Source organism: Hibiscus syriacus, unplaced genomic scaffold, assembly GCF_006381635.1.
Source record: "Hibiscus syriacus cultivar Baekdansim isolate YM2019G1 unplaced genomic scaffold, ASM638163v2 tig00117056_pilon, whole genome shotgun sequence".
Lineage (NCBI taxonomy): Eukaryota > Viridiplantae > Streptophyta > Magnoliopsida > Malvales > Malvaceae > Hibiscus > Hibiscus syriacus.
The window spans coordinates 5,906,888-5,927,323 of NW_024063539.1; the positions used below are offsets into that span (position 1 = coordinate 5,906,888).

The 20,436-nt window shown below is 38.4% G+C and overlaps 1 protein-coding gene across 3 annotated transcripts in view; it reads left to right on the forward strand.

Moving 5' to 3' along the window:
* The first annotated feature begins 510 nt into the window (after positions 1–510).
* LOC120198301 (nuclear-pore anchor-like) overlaps positions 511–20,436 on the forward strand; it is a 57,466-nt gene continuing 37,540 nt past the window's right edge. For 2 of the 3 annotated variants that reach the window (XM_039199637.1, XM_039199636.1), the window contains exons 1-14: positions 511–943; positions 1,063–1,209; positions 1,310–1,408; positions 1,537–1,665; positions 1,747–1,839; positions 1,937–2,002; positions 2,715–2,804; positions 2,891–2,968; positions 3,204–3,313; positions 3,917–4,037; positions 4,123–4,215; positions 19,575–19,623; positions 20,022–20,125; positions 20,209–20,277. In XM_039199637.1, coding sequence (XP_039055568.1) covers positions 638–943; positions 1,063–1,209; positions 1,310–1,408; positions 1,537–1,665; positions 1,747–1,839; positions 1,937–2,002; positions 2,715–2,804; positions 2,891–2,968; positions 3,204–3,313; positions 3,917–4,037; positions 4,123–4,215; positions 19,575–19,623; positions 20,022–20,125; positions 20,209–20,277 — 1,554 coding nt within the window. In that variant the 5' untranslated portion in view covers positions 511–637. The remainder of the gene's footprint in view (positions 944–1,062; positions 1,210–1,309; positions 1,409–1,536; positions 1,666–1,746; positions 1,840–1,936; positions 2,003–2,714; positions 2,805–2,890; positions 2,969–3,203; positions 3,314–3,916; positions 4,038–4,122; positions 4,216–19,574; positions 19,624–20,021; positions 20,126–20,208; positions 20,278–20,436) is intronic. The other variant, XM_039199638.1, reaches the window with a different exon arrangement.

Consider the following 20,436-nt stretch of genomic DNA (forward strand, 5'->3'; position numbering starts at 1 on the left):
ATTCTTTTATTAAAGTACCGACACTTTAAATGTATCCGGTAGCGCTTTACCGGTTTTATCATAGTTTTACATGTTATATTGTTTTGGATCGACACATTTTTAATTTGGATCGACACGAACCGACAAGTTAAGTTTGCCGGTTGCACAATTTTTTAATATTTCTTCATGACTTAGACCTACTACATTATTATTAGTCAACATTTCCGGTAGCGCTAAACCAAATTTGTTAAATATCTTTCAATGTATCCGGTAACGCCGTATATTAGCCGTATATTAACCCGCCTTTCCTTAGACAATCCCAACAATATGACCTGTTTGTTATCAAAATCACCCAAACTTTTATAATTATAGTTTAAGTTAGGACCACAATTTAAAAATATAAAAAATGAGACTAAATTCATAAATTACATAAAGTATAAAGACTAATATTAAAAATGTTACCAATTTTATTTAGTACTTTGATCGAGCGGCAATACATTAAGAACTAGACGGTGAAAAATAAAATCGAAGAAAGACATAGGGTTCCCCAAAATTCAAAAGAAACTCCCCATTTCTTCTTCTTTCCATAAGCATCAGAACTAATTTTCTCTCATCACCCATTCCATCACCTCATTGACCTCAGCAATCTCGCCTTGATATGCCCCTTTTCATTTCCCTCGATGAACTGTCGCTGCTCTCCGACGATGGCGCCGCGGTGGCGGAGAGGGCCGATGCCTTCATTAGGGAGCTAAACCGAGAGCTGGAGACGGCGAAGGCCAAGGCTGATGCCGCCGTCATCACTGCCGAGCAAAACTGCTCTCTTCTCGAGCAGAAGTTCCTCTCCATCTCCGGTGAGTTGTCGGACCTCCAGTCTCAGAACGCACAACTTCAATCATCTCGGGATGTCAAACTCGCCGAGCTAGCCCAGGTTCAAGCCGAGAAGCATCAGCTCCACCTCCAATCCGTAAGAATTTTACTTCTAGTCCCGAGTTTTGTATTATTTGTATAAGTTATAGATGGATTTCCCTCCTTTTTTCTTTTCTAGAAATATTAAATGAAGTAAAAAATTGTATTTTTTATTAGATTGGAAAAGATGGAGAGATTGAGAGGTTAACAACGGAGGTGTCGGAGCTACATAAGTCGAAGAGGCAGTTGCTGGAGATGATCGAGCAGAAAGATTCGGAGATTGCTGACAAGAACGCTACTATTAAGGCCTATCTCGATAAGATTGTAATTTTCTATTTCTATTTGAAACTTTTGCATCTGAATCAATTTAGTTTTGCTAGAAAACTAATGGCTGGCTTTTGTGATTTCAATAACAATATCAAAGGTTAACTTGACCGACAATGCTTCCCAAAAGGAGTCTCGATTAAGTGAAACTGAGGCTGAGTTGGTTAGAGTACAGACTACTTGCACACGTCTTTCTCAGGTCCTTAAAGAAAACTTCCGATTGGATTTTCCTTTGCAAGTTTTATATACATTCAAGGGTGTCTTTTTTTCTTTCCATTTTTCCTGTGATTCGAGGGGAAATGAAAAATAAAATTTGGATGTGAACAGGAAAAGGAGCTTATTGAGAGGCACAATACATGGCTTAACGAGGAGTTAACTACCAAAGTCGACAATCTTATTGAGATTCGTAGAACACATGCTGAACTTGATGCCGATATGTCTGCTAAGCTTGCTGATGTAATTGTTTATAAGAACGTCATTCAAAAAATGTTTTCTGCTCTTCATCTTTCTACTTACTTGTTCTTTTAATTCTTTCAGGTTGAAAAGCAATACAATGAATGCTCCAGCTCCCTAAATTGGTACAAGGAAAGAACAAAGGAACTAGAAACTAAGCTGACATCTCTACAGGAGGTCTTTTAGACTATGTTTTATTTGCCTTCTAAATTGTTATTCATATCATATCTCTAGTATGAGCTGATAATGACCCTATTTTTTTAAACTTGTGAAGGAATTGTGTTCATCAAAAGAGGTTGCCACATCCAATGAGGAAAGATTCTCTTCTGAACTATCAATTGTGAGTACCACAAGATTTATATTTTTATACTTGAATCACCTGCAACATATGACTATTGAAAATCTAACATGATATTATTCATGATATGGAGAACTTTGTTTTTGCCGAGGATACTTCATTTCTAATTTATTCTCTAACTTGATGTTTAATCATGATATGAACAACTTATATTTTCCAGCGAGGTTATGATTTTTGATTTTGGGTAGATAGTTATTGACTAGTGCGTAAAAGCATTCTAGTTTTATTATGTTTAGACTGTGACTGTTGAGCCAAGGTGTTAGTAGCTATTACTGGATTCCCATAACTATTGACAATCTGCTAACATGTAATTGGTCTAGAAGGTAAGTTGAAACTGATTAGGGAACTCCAGCTGTTAGAAATTCATCTGGATGACTCCCTAGGAGACAGTGCTTATTTATCTTTCCAATTGCTTAATTATTAGTTTAATCTTTGGTGAAATTCATATGTTATTATGAGGTTTTAAGTTCTATTTTAAATATATTCAAGCAAATTAAATGACTTCAGCTGGTTAAGCTTTCTTTAGGGTTTTATTTCTTTTTTCTCTCTAGTTCTTTGATTATTGTAAAGGAGACGGTGATTGCTTAGCTTGTATTTTGCTTTATAAATATTCCAAGGGTATATCTACAATATTTTCTCTTTTGTTGTCTTTGTTGGCACTAATTTGCTTATTCTAATATAAAATGCTTTGTAGGCAAATAAGCTAGTTGACTTATATAAAGAAAGTTCAGGGGAATGGTCCAAAAAGGCTGGGGAGCTCGAGGGAGCCATAAAAGCTTTAGAAGTAAGATTTCTGTAAATTTAGTATATTAATATTCACATATAGGGTTTTGTTGTTCCATTTTTTAGTTTATTGTTATCACAAAACAGATGCACCTTGGCCAAGTTCAAGATGAATACAAAGATAGACTTGAGAAGGAAGCATCTGCAAAGAAACAGGTTGAAAAGGTATGCTACTTTTTTGTCATTTTCTGGTGATCTATATCTGTGTGTTTAGCTATAACCATTTTTTGACCTATAAAAGCATCTCAGAACAATGCTACATATTTATGGTTTCTGCACATGAATCAATATTTAGCCATCTATTTCTTCCTTTCGGCTGAGACGTAATACTAGGTTTATTTGGTAATCAATCATTTTCTTCTATTCGGTTCTAAGTACCGTTTTCTATTGACACTTATAGGAGATGGTTGATCTGAAAGAGGAACTTGAGAAGTGCAAAGCTGAAATTGAAGCTGGTAGGAAAGAGAATGAGTTGAATCTGCTTCCATTTGGCACTTTTACAACAAAAACGTATGTTATTATTATTTTTGTTGTTATTATTATTCAGTGAAAAGGAAGACTTAAACTACAGGAGCATTAGTGTAGTAATGCATGCGTACTTGATTGAATCAGAGAATACTCCTAGATACTACTACAGGAGTATGGAAACCGAGGTCATAGATGATTGGATTCTTTTTGTTGAGAGCAAGGCAGGAAGTTACATCAAGTGATAAATAGTGGGTAAATTATGGTTTCTACGTGCAATAATGGAGATAAAAATATTTAAGTCTGATCTATTTATCAGGGTTTTAGGAATGAACTAACAAAGACTTTTGTTATTGTTTATTTGCCTAAATGGTAATTTTGTTTGAACCATACATCCTGTTGGAATTTACTTGAAATTATGGTTTCTGAGTGTAATAATGGACTGAGGTGTAAATTAAACTAGAATAGATGTTAGCTTTTTTTTTTATCAGGGTTTAGGAATGAACTAATAAAGATTACTGTGATTGTTGTTAGACTAAATGGTAATTTGGTTTGAACTTTGAATCATATGACTGTTGCTGGAATTCACTTGAATTTACAGTTGCCGTTTTACTTAAATTACTGATTAAAAATATTCCTAAAATGCAGATGGATTAATTCAAATGAGGCTAATGACTTGGTTGAGGATAATCATGCACTTGTCCCAAAGATCCCGGCTGGGGTTTCTGGAACGGCATTAGCTGCTTTTCTTCTCCGTGATGGCTGGAGTGTGAGTTTCCTTGTACTTCTAATATTTCGCTTGTTCATTTCTTCTTTGCTTGTTTTGTTTATCTTTTGTTCCTTTGAGTCTTTAGCTGGCCAAAATGTACGCAAAATATCAAGAGGCCGTTGATGCTCTTCGACATGAGCAATTGGGAAGAAAGGAATCTGAATCCATATTGCAAAGGGTACTGTTACCTTACCTTTTATGATTTTATTTAGAAGATACTTGTGTTTTTTCTGTGTCTTTTTTGTATGGTTATGCTTTGGCACACGGTGTTCTATTCCTTAAAAAAGGTTTTGCCATATCTACTATTTATAATAAGGGTTTTTAACTCAAACAATCCAATAATTGCTGCTTTAGCCAACCACTTGACCCCAAATTCTCCTGCATGCTCTAACTTCACTTGCTTTTTGAATAGATATTCATTAGCATCTTGCTGCATGATTGGAGTCTGTAAACTTGTTTAGAAACAGTAGCCTCTTTGATTCTTTGATGGCAAGAAGGAATAGAAGGCATATAGGCAGCTTTTGAGTTCATTGTGTCAAGCACTTTGTTGTGACAATGAACATGAGTTCTCAAAGAGCCACACCTCCAATCTTCCTGTTCTATAGTTTTCAATACTTTTTGGTCAACTTTTGACTCTTTGTGATATGGTAAACATTACGCTCATTTTTTTGGGGATAAATCTCTAAACTACATGTGAACTTTTGACCACCGTGCAATTTGATACATGGACTTCAACTTTTGTTCAATTCTATCAATGAAATTTTGATTTGTTTAAATTTTCAGTCCTCTTTTGCCAATATGAACGTAGCACCATTTTATGTTTACATAACATCAAACAATTATGTTTAGATAATATTTTTTTTGATAAGAATGTTTAGACAATATTTTTTTTGATAAAAAGGAAGGCCTCGTTAAAAACCCCCTTTGTAACCGTCGAGCAACAAAGATTCAACAGGCATTGGAAGGAGGAAAAGAATGCCTTTGAAGTTTTATTGCATAATAACCAAGTACAATAAGATCACACAACCACCCAAAAACAATGGTAGTCCACTTAACACAGTGCAAAACAACACTACCTACATAAATAAGTTTATACCCTACAACAAAACAACCTCATAGGTTAATCAACCAATTACAAACAAATATCATTCCCTAAAGCTCCCGATATACCACTAATAGACAAACAACAACCTAATTAACTCCCCATCATTTAACCAATCCCTTGTTTGGCAAATTCATCTGCTTCACAATTAGCTGCTTTAGGCACATGACGGACAATAACCCCTTTATTGACCACAATGTCTTCTATATCTTTAACAATTGATAAAAACATTGGAGTGGAGCTTGGTGGATTTTTTATCCACTTCACTGCCATCGCACTATCGGACACCAAAATAAGCCTTCGATTTCCCAACAAATCCGAATCCAGGAATAGGTTCAAGCCTCTTCTAACTGCTATCAATTCTGCCATAATAGGAGGACCAGAGGACCGAATCCTACTTATTTTGAGAATGAACCCAACATCACTCCTTTCTCATCTATGATAAGGCCACCAATTCCTCCCTTCGACCACCACCTGTCCATAGCACCGTCTACATTCAATTTAACATAACCAATTGGAGGAGGAGACCAATTGACTACCTTTAGACAATATGAAAATAAGTTGATGTATTTATCTTTTTTTTTATAAAAGTTGGAGGTCTCGTTAAAAACTCCCTTCGTATTCTAAGAAGTCTGTTGAAGAACATTGGAAGGAAGAAAAGAGTACCTCATATTTTATTAAATATAACACCCATTACATGTGAAAACACCAAATACCCACATACGGGGATATACACCATTACAAAAACCATATCACCTAAGAATCTACCATCGTCAACCACAAAGCCCCAAAGACAATAATCCTATTTCTAAAATACACCTCAAACAAAATGAAAAAACCAACGCAAAAGATCATATCATAATAGAAAACCAACACTGTCAACAATGAAAACTGAACTAAACGCCTCTGCATAGAGCTTTGAAAAGTTACGATCCAATTGAAGGAACCAGTTCTAATGAATCATCGCGAACTTCAGGGACCCAAGAATTTGGTTTGAAGGAAGGATCAATTTCATGCACCCTGATTCTGAAGGAAATAGGACTGACCTTCAACTCCAACGACTCATCAATTCTCACCTGAGACTTTGTGAGTAATTGAATTTTAGCCCGATCAAAAGATGATGGAAACTCGCAACTGTCGTCGATTGCTAATAATTTGCCCCACTTAGCTGCAATGTTTTTGAAAGTATCCCAATTCCAAGCGTGAAAAAGAATCCCTTAGCAAACTAACCACATTCGACGACACTCCATCACCAGACTCTCTGACCAAGCTTCAACTCTGGAAAATCATTGTGCAAGAGTCTCTAATTTTTCATTATTCATGACTCTCAACGAAGCATAGTCTTCAAAAACCATTAGAAGTACATTTCCAGCAGCTCTCATTAACGTGAAACCAGCGAGTCCTTTGGTTTGAATTTGGCTAGCAAGATCACCAATTTTGATAAAGCTCTTGTATCAACCTGCCATACAGTTACTCAACACTTGAAGTTTATCTTCGTTCACAACACCCTCAACTTCACAGTGATTAATCCTAGGAAGCAACTTCCATCCCAGACTTACGTTGAACAACTGTCGAGGACTTTCTCCAATAAGATTGTCGAGGATTATATTTGGCCAAACAGACCCTAATTTTGTTGCCATAAATGAGAACCATTCATATTTGAAATCGCCTTTCTTGTTTCTTCAATTGTTGCGAAGCGAATGAACCCAAAACGAGCCCCTATGGAATTCCTTTTGTTAGGAATGAAGGCATCAATTACATGACCGTGATCATAGAATAAAGATCCAAGTCTCTTTCAATGGATCTTCTTTGGTAAGTTTTCAATGAATAACGTGAAACATCCACTTTTGTACCCATTCCTAACATTTGTATGACCTTTCTTCCACCAATTTTTTTTTTTTGATAGAATAAGGCCTCATTAAAACCCCCCTTCTTATCCTCCATGTTACAAACATAACATGAAGGACATTGGAAGGAGGGAAAGAGTGCCTCTAACTTTTATTAATAGGAACAATAATACACCTCCACATCTCTACAACTTCTTACACAACAAAACAACCATAATTCTGAAAGCATAAAACACCCTAATACACTTTTAATAGTAACAACCAAGACAACACCTTAACAGTTACACAACTAAAATCAGCCTATGCCAGCTTTAGCTAATTCATCAGCTTCCCAATTAGTTGCTCTCGAGATGTGCCTTATGATAATACCCTTCCTCTCCACAGTAGAAGCTATATCCGTTATCAAGGATTGGAACAAAGTAGGACTAAGGATCGGATTATTAATCCACTTCAGAGCATTAGAAGAGTCTGATTCCAAAATAATCCTCTGTTTTGAAAAGAAATCGGTTTCAACTTCCTCAATAAGAATCAACCCTCTATTAATAGCCAAAAGCTCCGCGAGTAAAAGAGGACCTCCCCCAACCTTCTCTGAAAATGACCCAAGCACCAACCCGCTGCCATCCCTAATCAAGCCACCTATACCACCCTTATCCCAATCTTTAACCATTGCACCATCAACGTTTACTTTTAAAAACCCTTCCGGAGGAGGACTCCACCTGGAAGAAGGAAGATTCTTCTTATGCGAATTGCCAAGTTGATCTGCAAGTTTTAAATCACCCATCAAAGAATCGAAATGAAAGTGAACATCCTTAACTGATGTTTCGAACCAAGAAACAGTTCTGAAACGTGTAATGAAGAACAACAACACCGGATCAACCTTCCCATTCTGAAAAATCACCTCATTCCTACATTTCCAAACAGACCACAATACCGCTCTTGGAATAAACTTCCATATGAGAGATCGTGGCACTAGATCATCCCAGGCCATAAAGAAATCCATCAACGAACCAAGAACCACAAAGAAAACATTCCATAATTTTAAAAACTTAGCCCACAAGACCCATACCACTTCGCAGTGAAGAAACAGATGAGCGACCGACTCATTATACTTCCTGCACATAGGGCAGACAGAGTCTTCAACCCCAGTAACTCCTCTCTTCAGCAGTTCCTCTTTCACCGCAACTCTATGATGAGCAAGTTGCCAAACGAAAGATTCCACACGTGGTGGAGCTACTCCTTTCCAAACATATCTTTCCCAATTGCTTTCTAATTCAACATTACCCTCTCTATCAAAATAAGCATTCACACATGATTTTGCTGTAAAACAGCCCTCTCCATTTCCCAACCAAATCCAACAATCTTCCTCAACTAGGGACAAAGAAGAGTTGTTCAACAGAGAAATAATTTGCAGCCACTGTTCAACCTCCCAATCTACCAAATTCCTTCTCGTTTGAATATCCCAAACCCAACCCGCATCAGAATGCAATCTGAATTCTGCAACCTTACCCTCTTTATTATTCGAGAGAGCAAATAACCTTGGAAACCTATCTTTAAGAGGAACCGAACCCAACCAAACATCATGCCAAAACTTAACTGTTTCTCCATTTCCTGCTCTAACACACAAATTTCTCCAAAAACAGTCCCCAAATGCATCACATGAAAAGAAATTCTTAACAACTCCTCTCCAAATCCAAGAAGTACGAGCTGTCCAAAAATTCCGAATCATCAAAGAATTAGGATCCAAATTGTAGACACAGCACAAAACAGATTTCCACCAAGAGTTTTTCTCTGCAGCAAATTTCCACACCCATTTCCCCAAAAGAGCCCTGTTTAATAACAACAGATTCGGGATCCCTAAACCCCCCAACTTCTTAGGCTTACACACCAAATCCCACTTAATCCAATGAATGTTCTTTTTCTCTGATGCTCCCCCCCATAAAAACGATGCCATGATAGAGTTTAATTTGTTGAGAACGCTACTAGGGATCCGAAAAATAGAAAGGTAGTATATTGGAAGAGAGCACAAAACGGATTTGACCAAGATAGCCCTTCCAGCCAGAGATAAAGACTTGGCCTTCCAACCAGCCAAACTCTTATAAAATTTTTGAACTACCGGTTCTCAAATGGAAAAGGAATTCCTCTTGGCCCCCAATGGAAGACCTAAATACTCCGATGGAAAAACTCCCTTTACACACCCTATTTCCTTTGCCCATGTAACTAACTCCTCCTCTCCCACGTTAATTCCAAAAATTCTACTCTTGGACAAATTCAACTTCAAACCCACCAGCAGTTCATAAATTAGAAGCACCCTCCTAATATTCACCAAATCATGACTAGAAGCCTTACTAAAAATTATTAAGTCATCCGCGAATTGCAAATGAGATAACATGAAAGAACGGTCATTAGAGCCTAATTCAAAACCCGAGAAAAGCCCCTTGTTCACTGCTTTCACCAGCATTAAATGTAGCAATTCCCCTCCCAAATTAAACAACAAAGGGGATAACGAGCAGCCCTGCCTTAGACCTCTAGTAATGTTGATTTTCTCCGTAGGAGTGCCATTTACCAGGACTGAAATGGAAGCTGTTGAAACACATTTATACATCCAAGAACTCCATCTAGCTCCAAATCCCATTTCTCATTATTTTCAACAAGATCTTCCAATCAACCGAATCAAAAGCTCTTTTGAAGTCCACCTTAAAGACAACTCCCTTCAATCCTTTTTTCCTCCAACAATCAATGCCTTCATTTGCTATAAACGCACAATCTAAAATATGTCTCCCCGGAATAAATGCGAATTGTGATGGACTAATAACATCATTAATACACAAGCTTAACCTTCTAGCTAGAACTTTTGAAAGAATTTTGTAGAAACCCCCAACAAGACTAATAGGCCTAAAGTCTTCAAGCCCCTCCGGATTGTCCCTCTTTGGAATAAGAGAGAGGAAAGAGTGGTTTGTTTCCATGTCCCATTCTTTACCGTCATAAAATTCCTTAAAAAACAGCAGCAAAACTTCCTTCAGATTTGGCCAAAACTTCTTAAAAAAGCCTAAATTCAGTCCATCAGGACCAGGTGCTTTGTTACTATCCGAATTAGCTATTACACCCCAAATTTCCTCTTCAGAGAAAGGCTTCTCGAGGGCCATACTCTGCTGTTCCGAAAGCTTTAAAAAATCCAAGTCCAGTTCTTCAACTTCCAATGTATTGTCCTGGTTTAACAGCCCCTTGAAAAAGTGAACCACTGAATCTTTAATTAGTTTTGGATTTGAAATGTCTTCGTTATCAACTTTGATGGATTTGATGTTGTTTCTCCTCCCTCTACCTCTTGCACACTGATGGAAAAATCTGGTGTTTTTATCCCCATTCAAATTCCACTTCAACCTTGACTTTTGAAACCAAATCAGTTCATCTTTTTTATACAAGTCCCACAGCTCTTTCTTTGCTACCACTAGGTTCTTCATAGACACCATGGAGATACCTTGTTGCAAATTAAGTTCCATCACCTGTATTTCTTTTTCCAACCTATTTATTTTCCCAGGAATCTCAAGATAGCCCTTCCCAGACCATTTCTTCACTGCTCCCTGCACTCCTTTTAGTACACTAGAGATTGGTTGCCTATTCTCCACATCACAAAGCTTGACAAGTTCTCCTTCCATCATCTTACAAAACCCATCCTCTTCCAAGACATAATTAAACAATTTGAACGGTTTAGGGCCCCAATTCCAGCCCCTATTTTCCAGCAAGATGCTGTTATGGTCAGAAACAGACCTTTCTAGGAGTCTTTGAGAGATCATAGGAAACAAAGATAAAAATCTTTGGTCCACTAGGAATCGATCTAGCCGCTCATAAGTTGGGATATCTCTATTGTTGCACCATGTAGATCTGCCTCCAACCATAGGCAAATCCAGAAGATTAGCTTTGCTCACAAAATCTTTAAAAGCAAACATTGTAGCTAAGTTAACTGCACCTCCGATCTTCTCTTCCTGTGACATTACCACATTGAAATCTCCTCCGAGACACATTGGACAGTCTATATTCTCTAAGAATGATAAAAGCTCCCCAAAAAACGCCTCCTTTTCTGAATCAACACTAGGACCATACACATTTATGAACCAACATGCTCCTTGTGCCTCATCAATAATACCCTTAACTGCTACATATCTCCTATGGATGACCTCCTCTATAACCTTACACTCTACCTCATTCCACAAAGTAATCAAACCTCCAGCAGAACCTTCAGATGCTGAAATTACCTATGCTGTCAACAAATTACCTCCCATTTTCCTCACAACCAACGGGGTCAACACTTCCTTTTTCGATTCCTGAATGAAAAAAATTAAAGGCTTTATCTTATCAACAATCCTCCTTACAGCTCTAGCCTTTATCCTCCTACCCAAACCTCTAACATTCCAAGTCAGTAAATTCCAACTAATCATCTATATCCTATCAAAACCTTGTAAACCATCACCCGTTAATTTCCCCCATGTACTTCTCTCTCCTTAATCAATGGAATTGCTCTGTTCATAAAAGCTTTTTTCCCCCCTCTAAATGTGACCCCCAACAATTTACTAACATTCCAGCTCTCTAAAGCCTCTGTCCCCTCCTCCTCCTCATTGCTATATACATAATCCGAGCTTGTACCTAAACAGCTCCTAGTTCCCCTCGACCTAGATCTTGAATAAACATGTTTGTATATTCCCCTTCTTTTTTTTTGATAAGAATGACAGGCCTCCTTAAAAACCTCCTTCTTGATCAAAAGAGGAGGAAAAGAGTGCCTTAGAAACTTTATTACTCCTCCGAAATTACATAAGATTTAACATAAACACCATACTGAAAAAACACAACAGACTAAGCTACTCAACAGAACCAAAAACCTAAACTCAAACGATAAAACGCACTGGAAACGACTAAACATCAACCAATTCCCATCTTTGCTAAACTATCAGCCTCCCCATTGCACACCCTTGGAATCAGTCTAATTGAGTGCACCCTATCCGAGATAAAAGATGAAATCTCTTTAACTAATGGGAGGATAAAAACAGGGGCCAAAGCTGGGGTATAGACCCATTCCACAGCCGACTTACAGTCACTTTCCACAATCAACCTTCCAACCTTAACCCAACAAGGAGACATATAGATTTCAATGCCTCTCTTAATAGCCTTTAACTCAGCAACCGGTGGAGGACCCTGACCTACATTTTCTGAAAAAGTCAGAAGGGAGTTGCTATTCCAATCTCTCAAAATACCTCCTATACCTCCATTTGAGCCATCAAGTCTAACAGCTCCATCGACATTCATCTTCAAAAAATCCATAGGGGGTGGAATCCAGCGAGAAACCTGAAAATTGTAAATGTTGAGAGCTTTAATACCATATGCAAGAGATGGATCACCAATCAGCACATCCTCCTGAATAGGACACTTAGGATACTTGGCTAGAAACCATTTAGATAACCTGAATCTAGCAATAAAAAACAGAGACATCCTATCCAAGGGGGAACCTTCGAACACCATTGCATTCCTAGCTTTCCATATCGACCAAAATACTACTCCCGGGATAAATTTCCAAATCAACGATTTCCCCCTCAGCTCACCCCAAGAACATAGCAAAGAAGGTGGATCCTTTGGAAGGACTAAGGCTATATCCCAATAGCTTGCTATCTTGTTCCAAAGTTCCCAAACAACATCACACGAAATAAATAAATGCTGAACTGATTCCACCTGTTTTTTACAAAACGGACAAAGAATTTCATCCCCTAGCTGCAAACCTCTTTTCACCAACTCCTCTCTCACTGCCACTTTCTGATGAGCTAGCTGTCACAGGAAGACTTCAACACGAGGAGGAGATAAACCCTGCCACACCCCTTTTACCCATAAATCAGACTCCCCAGACACCTTGCCGAGTTCCTTTCTACAAGATTTCACTGAAAACAGTCCATCCCCCGCTTGCAGACCAAGAAAGAAAGTCTTCAACTGAATCAGTCAGTTTAAAGTCCTTCAGTTTTGTCATTAAATCCAGCCACTGATCCAACTCCCAGTCACACAAATTCCTTCTGGTATCGATGTTCCACACCCAACCGTTCGAATCTGAACTTCCAAACTTAGCGACCATACCCCATTTATTTGTTGACAACGCATACATTCTAGGGAAAAGATTTTTTAAAGGAGACTCATCAGCCCATGAATCCGTCCAAAATGCAATAGACTTTCCATTTCCCAGTTTCAACTTGGAGTTAGATCTGATACGTTCACCCTCCGAGTCGTTCTTCAAGAAATTGTTGGCAATCCCTCTCCAAATCCAAGAAGATTTGGGCGAAAAAACCTTACAAATAGACATGGAATTACTACTTACCTTGTGCCTGCAACATAACACACTTTTCCACAAAGTATTTTTTTCATTGGCGAACTTCCACACCCATTTTCCCAAAAGAGCCCGATTAGATAGGTTCACATCAAGAACACCAAGGCCACCACAATATAGAGGCGTGCAGACTGATTTCCAATTAACCCAGTGTATCTTCCTTTTGTCCTCATTATCCCCCCATAGGAAACTGGCCATTAAAGAATTAAGCTTCTTACCAATTTTACAAGGCATTCTAAAAAGAAATAAAAAGAATATTGGTAGGGATGTTAACACCGACTTTAATAAAACTGTCCTGCCCGCCAATGAGAGACAATTAGCTTTCCAGCCGGCTAGTTTGGAACTAAAATTCTTGAAAACTGGATCCCATAAGGCTTCTGAGTTTTTCTTAGCACCTAGAGGAAGTCCCAAGTAATCTGTTGGAAGAGAATCAATAGAACAGCCCACCGAAGATGCCCATTCTGATAAAACTTCCTCTTCCACATTAATACCAAATAGCTTACTCTTAGCTAGATTAAGATGCAACCCTGTCATAACACTAAAAATCCTCAATACTCTCTTGACATTTTTAATCTGGGAGAGAGATGCTTGACAGAAGATGATCAAGTCATCTGCAAATTGTAGATGTGTCAATCGAACAGAATTTTCAGATTCCCCAATAACAAAGCCTTGAAACAGACCCCTCTCCACTGCTTTAGATATCATCAAATTAAGCAGCTCACCTACAATGTTAAACAGTAGCGGAGATAAACTGCACCCTTGCCTAAGTCCTTTAGCCATGTGGAACTCTTCCGATGGAGACCCGTTTACGAGAACTGAGATTGAAGCTGTTGAAATACACTGAGATATCCACGACAACCATCTCTTACCAAAACCCATCTCTGACATTACTCTGATTAAAATTGGCCATTCCACGGAATCATAAGCTCTACAAAAATCTACTTTGAAGGCAACCCCTTTTAACCCTTTTTTCCTCCAGTAATCAATCCCTTCGTTTGCTATAAAAGCACAATCCAGCAACTGTCTCCCTGGTATAAACGCAAACTGAGAGTGACTAATAATATCACCAACACAACAACTCAGTCTCTTCGATAGAACTTTAGAAAGTATCTTGTATAAGCTGCCTACAAGGCTGATTGGTCTAAATTCCTCTACACTGTCCGGATTAAGCTTCTTCGGAATAAGTGTGATAAAAGCATGGTTTATACCGTGCTCCCATTTCCTTCCAAAATAGAAATCTTCAAAAAATTTCAACACGTGCTCCTTTAAAATCGGCCAGCAGTTTTTAAAGAAACTCATGGTGAAACCATCTGGTCCTGGAGCTTTAGAGCTGTCTGATGAAACTATAGCTTGCCAAATTTCCTGTTCTAAGAAGTGCTCTTCAAGCTTCTTAGACTGATCCCCTGATAGCTTAGCAAAATCCAGTAGTAAATCCTCCGTTTCCAATGTTGAATTGGAATTATAGGCTGCCTTGAAAAATTCTGAAATATGTACCTTTAATTGTTGAGGATCTGAAACCACACTCCCATTTATCTTCAAGCTTAAGATTTCATTTCTTTTGCTTCTGTTCAGAGCAGACAGATGAAAAAACCTTGTGTTCCTATCCCCCTCCTTGATCCATCTCGCCCTTGACTTCTGAAACCAGATGCTTTCTTCTGTCCTATACAACCTCCATAGATTTGTCCTACACAGCCTCAACTGATCCCACTCCTGCTTCGAAAGAATTCCACCTTGAGCTTTAAGATCCAATTCATTAATATTCCTCTCTAAATCAGAAATCGACTCAGGGATCCCAATAAATTTACTGCTGGACCAATTTCTGATTGAATTTTTAGTACCTTTTAAGATACTGAAAATACCCCTTTTATTATTTCTCCCCCTCATAGCAAGCATTGAAGATTTAACCAATTCCTCAAATCCTTCATCCTCTAGTAAATAATTAAAAAACCTGAATGGTTTCGGTCCCCAATTAACAGCTTTGTCCTCTAATGAGACTGGATTATGATCAGATAGGGATTTAGGCAAGAGACTTTGCACTACATTTGGAAAACATGACATAAACGTCCCAGAGATTAAGAACCTGTCTAGTCTTTCCCAAGTCGAGTCTTCTCTATTATTGCACCAAGTATACCTTCCTCCCACCAAAGGTAGATCAATTAAATGTGATTGCTGTAAGAAGTTTCTAAATAAATCAATAGAATGCCAGTTTTGTGATTTTCCCAACTTCTCGTCCGGATCAAGATACACATTAAAATCTCCCCCAATACACACTAACATATTTTGAGTCGAAACAAACTCCAACAATTCCCTGAAAAAATCTTCCTTTTCTGCTTCAATTGATGGACCGTATACATTGATAATCAGACACTCTTCACTTGAATTTCTGAACTTCCCAAAGACTGCTATGAATCTGCCATTAAGATGGCTGTTCGAAACTTCAAAATCATTTTCATTCCACATAATCATCAATCCACCAGCAGATCCCACTGCTGGCGCAACAATCCCTCCTCTAAGGAATCTCCCCCCTATCCTTCTTCTAAGAGCCAAAGAAACAGTTTCTAGTTTTGTTTCTTGAATTAGAATCAAGTTCGGCTTATTCTTCTTCACCAAATTAGCTACAACTCTTGACTTTTCCTTTTTTCCAAGACCCCTTACATTCCAAGAAATAATGTTGACATTTATCATAACAAGAAGATCTACACCAAATCCTTATAGCTAGTCAACAGAGAAATAGAGACTAAACCCCTGACTTCCCATGTTCCCTACTCTCAGCCGAACCCTCTTCAAGGTTGATAATTTTGTCCAAAAAAGCCTTCTTCCCATCTTTGAAAGAAATTCCTAGAACTTTACATACTTCCCATGTAACCATCGCTTCCTCAACCGCCTTCGAGAACTGAGGAGTAAAAACAAAAGGAGAATTAACCATATCAACTGCTTCCCTTGTTAAAACTCTTCTCTCCCTTCTTTTAGACCTTCCTGACCCTACAGCAGAGAAAGGAACTACTGCCAAGACCTTCGAAGAACTATTACAATTAGTTGGTGCCACATAAGGGTTCTTCAAATCAGACAACTTCCTCTTGTTTCTACAGTCAGGCATGCGAGTAATACTCTATTCCACCGTAGCGAAACCACTGAATTTGTCTTGCTACCAGCATGAAAAAATACCGGAACCATAACTTGTGCTGCATAAGTTGTTGCATTCTTCCCCTTGTCACTCTCTCTGCTTGCCTTTCCAGATCTAGTGCCTCCTTGACCTTATATCCCAACTGTTAGGTCATTGTTAGTGTTAATCATCTTACAGGTTAATGACTAGTTTACTCCCATTGATCTCTAACCAAGTGACTAAAACCTAAAAGATGGCATGAAGTTAACAATTTATGTATCTTTTTAAACCAACACTAGTATGAAGGTTAAGTTAGATATGTACTCTTTTCCTCCTTCCGCTAGTCGTCTCTTATCAAGAGGCAACTATGAGGGAGGTTTTTAATGAAACCTCATCCTATTCCTATAAAAAAAAGATATGTACTACTAAATGATGTGTTATTTTGTTTTTAGTGAATGAAAATTTTGGTTCTGTTCCATTCTTCAGTCAGCCTACGTAAATTACTTCCTCATCTTTTCTTTACAATATTTTGAAATGCAGGCTTTTAGGTTGCTTGATTTTCATTATATTGTTGTCACCTTCCTTATGAACTTCTTAGACAGTAATATTATTGCTTTAGTTGTCAAACGATTTCTTTCGGCTCTTCAATTGCATACTAGTCCGTGGCTTGTGGCAATTGTTTGTCCTATCCATTGCGGATATCAAGTTTCTTAGTTCTGCAATAGGCAAAGGACTTTAGTTTTCTTGTTATTTAGTTTCATTCTTAGTCTAGCCATTAGTAAATCTAAAAGATCATGCCAGATTCCCCTTTGATTGTGATGGGGTTGTTAGCGTGGCTACCCTGTGATAAATCTTTAATAAGATGCCTCATCTTAGTCAGTTATGTTAGCTAGGCTTGATTTATCCACCCACACAGCTGCCTTCCATTTTTAAAGGATGTAAGTTGATTGTTTTTTTGTTTGAGAGAAGCTCCTCATTCTCTCTAAAAATCAGGTGTTTTAGGTAAGTTTTTCTGTTTTTATTCCTTTTCATTTCTCTTGATGGCGAGTAAGATGAGAGTTCCAGTTAGGAAAAACTATGTCACAGTGATCATTTTCAACATTCCAGAGAGTTTTCATCACCAAGGGCTTTGGTTATTTTTCGATAAATATGACGAGGTGGTTGATTCTTTCATCCCTAATAAAAGAAGCAAGGGAAGAAGTAGGTTTGGTTTTGTTCGTTTCACCAGACTGGAGGATGCGAGGAAGGCTATCAATTGTGTTGATAGATCTTGTATTCAAGGTAACAAAGTTAGAGTCTTCATGGCGAGATATCATCCTCGTGATGTTTTCTGGAGGAAGAAGTTCTCTGGTCCTTATTCAGTCGAGGGAAACAGTGTAGTGAAGGATGTTAGTCATACGGAGGCTCCCATTGTTGGTTCTGTTGACGAGAGTAAGCTCTCAACTCTCAAAGACAGCTTGGTAGGATGGTGTAGAATTTTTATTAAGTGGGTAGAGTCGTCTTCTTTTGAAGAGGCAGTCGCATCCCCGTTATCCAAGGTGAGGGAGCTCGTTGGTGTCTCTCCAGTTAAGTTTCCAGAGCTGGAAGGGGGTTCTGAAGAAGCAGGAAGATCCGTGCACTCTTCGGAGGTGCAGTCGGTCGAGAGATGTTCTGAGAAAGAAGAAAAAATTTTCTGCTGTTTGGGGACTAGTGCTAGAGGCAGCCTCTTGTCGGGTGAGGGTGTGGAGGACAGGAACATAGGCGAGGCATTGATGATGGGTCCGAGGAGTGCCGTTGTGGGTCAGAGGATGATTCTTTCGCAACTGGAGGGAGTGGGGGAACACGAGACATTGCTGGTGCATGCGGAGAGAGAAGTAGTGGATGTCTTTAAGGACACTTGCTTGCCTGCACATGGTTATGAAGGGAGTAAGGATTTTTTAATTAATTCTCCCATCCTGGATGGTCTCTTAGTGTCAAGGGAATTGGAAGATGTGAGCCTAAAGGATAAAGTGGATCTGTTGGTTCACGAGGAGAGGGAGAAAGAAGTTGCCTTCAGGAAAAGTAGTGAGCCTGCATGTGCTTTTGTAGGCTCAAAGGATTATTTTAATGATTTCCCCATGTTGGATGGTCGGGTTGAGTCAAGGGAGGTGGAGGATGGGATACACGAGGGTTTTTCTTACAACTGCGCATACATAAATCCAAAGGGTAACGCAAGGCAGTACATGAGACCTAAGGTGGGTTTTGGCAACAAATATAGATCTAAACAATTTTTTCAAGGGAATTTTACAGCTCCCAAAAGAAAGTTTAGGGGTTACCGAAGTAAGAGCCATCAGAGTAAGGTGCAGTGGGAGGAAGAGGTGTCTGTTATTGATGGCACATTCATATATGAATCTGATTTTCCAGCATTGGGGCAGTCTCAACAGAAGGATATGATCAATTCCTTGCCTTTTGGGAAAGAATTGGGTTGTGAGTCTAATGGCTCAGTAGTGTATATGATGTCGGAAGACTATGGCGGGGGAAGGAGTAGAAGTTTCAGGTGATCTGCATAATGCTTTTTGTTTGGAGCTGGAAGTTCGGATGGTCTTAGCCGACAAGACGAGTTGATGTGGTGGAAAGGTGGCTATGTGCGTGTTTTTTTGTATTTTTATCATGTGAAAGCCCCGTGGCTTTTGAGTTATAAGTTGGCTTATATGGGTTTAGTCAGATGTCCCTTGGCTTTTATTATGGTTGTTTTGTTTGATTGGGAGTCTATCGGGCCACGTTTAGGTTTTTAGTTTGGCCAGTCTGTTTTTTAGGCTGTTGTTGTTGCTTTGTTGGATTAAGCTGGTTCTGGTAGGATTGTTTGTGGCTGTTTTTGGTGTTTTGTTTATATTGGGGGTGGCTCCCTGGTTGTATCGTGTATTTTCTATGGTTAATAAAATCCTAAGGCACTCTTTTCCTTCTTCCGCTGATTAAGGAGCTTCTCTATAAACTCCTTTAATCATGAATGAGGTTTTTAACGAGGCCTTCAATTCCTATAAAAAAAAATTGTTTTTTTGTTTGGAAAATTGTTGGAGATGGATAAGCTTTACTTTTGGATGTTTTCTTTTATGTTTTGCTTCAATTTTCTTTGAACAGAAATGTAATAACAATTTTCACGATGCTATTACAGGTGCTACGTGAAATAGAAGAGAAAGCAGTTGTCATTATGGATGAAAGAGGTAAAATGCTAATTCTTGGTTGATGATTAGTATTTATAATTTGGCAATGAGCGGTTCTATCAGATTATGGAATTTGCTCTAGCTGTTCCCTTTTCATTTGGCAATGTGCTGGATTATCTAGGTTAGTTATGAAGATGGAGATGGTAGCACTGAAATATAAAATTCTGCATTCTAGATTTGAATCTCTCCTTGCACGTAGCTAATGTTGTTTCTGGGCCACATGTTACTTACAATACATGCAGTCTATGGATGAGTCTAGGCTAATATATTTTTTCAAGCTAAGTCATGACAATGCATGCAGTCTATGGATGAGTCATGGCAACATCCTGCAATCTATGATAAAAGTTTTTAAATGTCATTTCCATAAAGGAGTTGATTTGCGTTGATTTTTTGTGTAGCGGAACATGAAAGAATGCTTGAGGCATATACTTTAATCAACCAGAAATTGCAGAATTTTACATCAGAACGCTCAAATCTAGAGAAAACAATACAGGAACTAAAGGTATGTGAATTTCCCCCCTTCCAAGGACATATATGCCTTCATTTTTTGCCTGTTTTTGTCATTATTATAGATGGCATGTTCAGGCTGATTTGAGGAGGCGTGAAAGAGACAATTCCCTGGCTCAAAAGGAGATTGCTGATCTTCAAAGGCAGGTAAAGGAAAAAATGCCCTTATTTTGAAGCTTAAGCTGCAGTTAATTTTCTCTTCAACATTTAAGATGGAAATTAGTATTCATAAGGAGGATTTATTCTCTTCTCCAAAAAATGGTTTTCCCCTCTTTAAGGGAAAAGTGTCCATTTTTTAATGCCTAA